Here is a 4,694-nt window from a genome sequence, read left to right as displayed (position 1 = left end):
GGGTGGATGGAATGGATGGATAAATGGGTAGATGGATGAGTGGATGGGTAGAGAGATGGAAGGGTGGATGGGTTGATGGATGGACGAATGGGTGGGTGGAATGAATGGATGGATGGATGGATGAATGGATGTATGGGTGGAATGAATGGATGGATGAGATGGATTGATATATGGATGGATGGATGGATGGACGAATGGGTGGGTGGAATGAATGGATGGAAGGATGGATGAGATGGATGGATGGATGGATGGGTGGATGGGTGATTGAATGAGTGAAAGGATGAACAAAATGCAGCCGTGTTGTTTACAAGGGTGCTATTCTTTCATCCTTTTTTTTTTTTTTTTTTTGAGACGGAGTCTCGCTCTGTCACCCAGGCTGGAGTGCTGTGGGCTGGATCTCAGCTCACTGCAAGCTCCACCTCCTGGGTTTACGCCATTCTCCTGCCTCAGCCTCCCGAGTAGCTGGGACTACAGGCGCCCGCCACCTCACCCGGCTAGTTTTTTGTAGTTTTTAGTAGAGATGGGGTTTCACCATGTTAGCCAGGATGGTCTCGATCTCCTGACCTCGTGATCCACCCGTCTCGGCCTCCCAAAGTGCTGGGATTACAGGCTTGAGCCACCGCACCCGGCTTTAAGGGTGCTATTCTTTAATAACACAGGTTCCATTGCCTTGCAGCTTAAAGAGAGCCACCATGTCTACCTTAACTGTGGACATAGCAAACAAGGAAATTTCCTGTGTGGATATCAAGCCACTGGTAGGTCCCAAATCTTTGCTGTCCCATATTCGGTGTCATAAGTGTTAAGACTCATGGAAGCTGGACCTGAAGTTGCAGTGAGCAGAGATTGTGCCACTGCACTCCAACCTGGGTGCAAAGGAGTGAGACTCTGCCTCAAAAAATAAAAAAAATTAAAAATAAAAATAAAACATTCATGGCATAAAAAAATGTATGGCTGCATGCTTCCACACAGATGAACCTCAAGGAGAGCGCACACAGTGAGAGAAGCCAGGCACGAAAGGACAAATCCTGTGTGATTCCACTTTTAAGAGGTCCCTAGAGTCATCAGATTCATAGAGATAGGAAGTAGGATTGGGGGTGTCAGGGGCTGGGGAAGGGGGTGATTGAGGCAGTTGAATGCAGGAAGTCACCCTGTTGGCCAGGCTGGTCCCGAACTTTTGATCTCGGGTAATCTGCCTGCCTCAGTCTCCCAAAGTACTGGGATTACAGTAGTGAGCCACTGCGCCTGGCCAATTTTTTTATTTTTAGTAGAGATGGAGTTTCACCCATGTTGGCCAGGCTGGTCTTGAACTCCTTTTTTTTTTTTTTTTTGACATAGAGTCTTGCTCTGTCACCCAGACTAGAGTACAGTGGCACGATCTCAGCTCACTGTAACCTCCATCTCCCAGATTCAAGCAATTCTCCTAACCTCACCCTGCTGAGTAGTGGGGAGGTTTTTGTTGTACTTTTAGTAGAAATGGGGTTTCACTACAGTTGCCAGGCTGGTCTTGAACTCTTGACCTCAGGTGACGTGCCCGTCTCGGCCTCCAAGCCACCATGCCCAGCTAATTTTTGTATTTTTAGAAGAAACTGGATTTCACTATGTTAGTCAGGCTGGTCTCGAACTCCTGATCTTAAGTGATCTGCCCGCCTTGACCTCCCAAATTACTGGGATGACAGGCATGAGCCACTGTGCCCGACCTGGTCTTGAACTCTTGGTCTTGTGATCCTCCTGCCTCAGCCTCCCAAAGTGCTGGGATTATAGGCCTGAGCTCCTACACCTGGCCAGTCTTTTTTTTTTTTTTTTTTAAGATATGAATCTTGTATTCTGTTCTAAGGTAAATCCATGCTTGTCTTGCTTTTTGGTTTGCTTTATTTATTTATTTATTTATTTATTTATTTATTTATTTATTTATTTTTTGAGACGGAGTCTTGCTCTGTCGCCCAGGCTGGAGTGCAGTGGCCGGATCTCAGCTCACTGCAACCTCTGCCTCGCGGGTTCACGCCATTCTCCCGCCTCAGCCTCCTGAGTAGCTGGGACCACAGGCGCCCGCCACCTCGCCCGGCTAATTTTTTGTATTTTTAGTAGAGACGGGGTTTCGCCGTGTTAGCCAGGATGGCCTTGATCTCCTGACCTCGTGATCCGCCCGTCTCAGCCTCCCAAAGTGCTGGGATTACAGGCTTGAGCCACTGCGCCCGGCCTGCTTTGTTTATTTATTTTTGAGACAGAATTTCGCTCTTGTTGCCCAGGCTGGAGTGCAGTGGCACGATCTCAGCTCACTGTAACCTCTACCTCCTGGGTTCAAGCAATTCTGCTTCTGCCTCCCGAGTAGCTGGGATTATAGGCAAGCCCCACCACGCCTGGCTACTTTTTTGTATTTTTAATAGAGCTGGGGTTTCACCACGTTGGCCAGGCTGGTCTTGAACTCCTGACCTCAGGCATTTGCCCACCTTGGCCTCCCAAAGTGCTGGGATTGCAGGTGTGAGCCACAGCGCCTGGCTGTTTTTTATTTTTAGATACAGGGTCTCACTCTATCTCCCAGGCTGAAGCACAGTGACACAATCAAGGCTTACTGCAGCCTCAACCTTCTGGGCTCAAGCGATGTTCCTGCCTCAGCCTCCCAAGTAGCTGGGATTACAGGCGTGCACCACCACGCCCGGCTAAGTTTTATTTTTCATAGAGACAAGGTGTCACTATGTTGCCCAGACTGGTTTCTAAATCCTGGCCTCAAGCAATCCTACTGCCTCAGCTTCTCAAAGTGCTGGGATTACAGGCGTGAGCCACTGCGCCTGGCCCGTGTTTGTCTTAATACAAAACAGCTTTCAAATACCAGAAGTCCTTTGGTCCTGCGGCTTTTAGACTCCATTGTATACCTCTGAGGGTGCCATGCAGCACTGCGGTTTGAGAAGCGTGTCCCTAAGGCTGTAGAGTAACCCCCAATCGCTCTGTCTTCTTCCTTTTTGTTTATTCATTCCAGGCCATTGATTCATTCATTCACTCATTCATACATGCATGCATGCATTGTTTTTTTGCCCCATGCTCTCTGTGTACCAAGGATCGTGCTGGGCTCATAAATTAGTTCTGGGCCTGGCACAGTGGCTCACATCTGGGCACTCTAGGAGGCCCAGGCAGGTGGATCACCTGAGGTCAAGAGTTGGAGACCAGCCTGGCCAACACGATGAAACCCCGTCTCTACTAAAAATACAAAAATTAGCCAGGTGTGGTGGTGTGCACCTGTAATCCCAGCTACTTGGGAAGCTTAGGCAGGAGAATCGCATGAACCCAGGGGGAGGATGTTGCAGTGAGCCGAGATAGGGCCACTGCACTCCAGCCTGGGTGACAGAGCAAAAACTCCGTCTCAAAAAAAAAAAAAAAAAATTAATTGAAAGAAAAAGTTGGCCGGGCGCAGTGGCTCACGCCTGTAATCCCAGCATATTGGGAGGCCGAGACGGGGGGGATCACAAGGTCAGGAGATTGAGACCATCCTGGCTAACACAGTGAAACTCCATCTCTACTAAAAAAAAATTTTAAAAATAGCCGGGCGTGGTGGCGGGCACCTGTAGCCCCAGATACTTGGGAGGCTGAGGCAAGAGAATGGCATGAACCCAGGAGGCGGAGCTTGCAGTGAGCCAAGATCGCACCACTGCACTCCAGCCTGGGCGACAGAGCGAGACTCCGTCTCGGGAAAAAAAAAAAAAAGAAAAAGAAAAAGTTAATTCTGGTCTCTGTGAAGCCACTAACAGCTCGTCAGGTGACACCAGGAGTTTAGTTAGCCCTACCCCAGGCTCTCAGAGCTTAAGCTCCGCGGGGCCAGCTGCAGTTACAGTGCATCCCAGGCATCCAGGGACACGCTATTGGAATCCAGGCCACACGGTTTCCAAACCGTTCCCACAGGAGTGTGTCCCTGTATAGGATTCACTGCGTCTGGGTGACCCTCACTGACCTAGGTCCACATTTCTGTCTCTCTCCTCTGCAGTCGACACTGATTTCAGTTGGCTGTGATCTGGATAAAAAGATCGTCATCCAGAAGTAAGTATGCTGAGGCCGGGTGCCGTGTTTCACGGCTGTGATCCCAGCACTTTGGGAGGCCGAGGTGGGCAGATCACTTGAGGTCAGGAGTTCAAGACCAGCCTGGCCAACATGGCGAAACCCCGTCTCTACTGAAAAAAAAAAAAAAATCATGTGTGGTGGCAGGCCTGCAATCTCAGCTACTTGGGAGACTGAGGCTGGAGAATCACTTGAACCTGGGAGGTGGAGGCTGCAGTGAGCTGAGATTGAGCCACTGCACTCTGCACTCCAGCCTAGGTGACACAGAAAGGCTCTTGTCTCGAAAAACAAACAAACAAAAACAAAAAGAAGTAAGTATGTTGCTATTGGAGTGGAGTGGGGAGGGGGAGGAGGGGAGTTGTTGGGGCACCATTAGCCACATGGTAACAATTGCTGAGGTGGATGACTTTCGATTATTCTGTTTAGTTTTGTATGTATTTACTATTTCCATAATAAAAAGTTAAATGATTCACCCTAATAGGTTAACTTTGTTTCCAGCACATTGGACACCCCACTTTCACCTGTTGGTGATATCCACTTTTTTTGTTGTTTTTTTTTGAGACCGAGTCTCGCCCTGTCACCCAGGCTGGAGTACGGTGGCATGATCTCGGCTCACTGCAACCTCTGCCTCCCAGGTTCAAGCAATTCTC

The 4,694-nt window shown here is 49.1% G+C and overlaps 1 protein-coding gene across 1 annotated transcript in view; it reads left to right on the top strand.

Annotated features, from left to right (window-relative positions):
* CATSPERD (cation channel sperm associated auxiliary subunit delta) overlaps positions 1 to 4,694 on the top strand; it is a 70,367-nt gene that overhangs the window by 45,920 nt on the left and 19,753 nt on the right. The window contains 2 exon segments of the mRNA XM_026455615.2: positions 677 to 755; positions 3,974 to 4,090. Coding sequence (XP_026311400.1) covers positions 677 to 755; positions 3,974 to 4,090 — 196 coding nt within the window.

Source organism: Piliocolobus tephrosceles, chromosome 21 (assembly GCF_002776525.5).
Source record: "Piliocolobus tephrosceles isolate RC106 chromosome 21, ASM277652v3, whole genome shotgun sequence".
In the NCBI taxonomy this organism is placed as follows: Eukaryota; Metazoa; Chordata; class Mammalia; order Primates; family Cercopithecidae; genus Piliocolobus; species Piliocolobus tephrosceles.
This window is presented reverse-complemented; position numbering and strand designations above follow the sequence as displayed.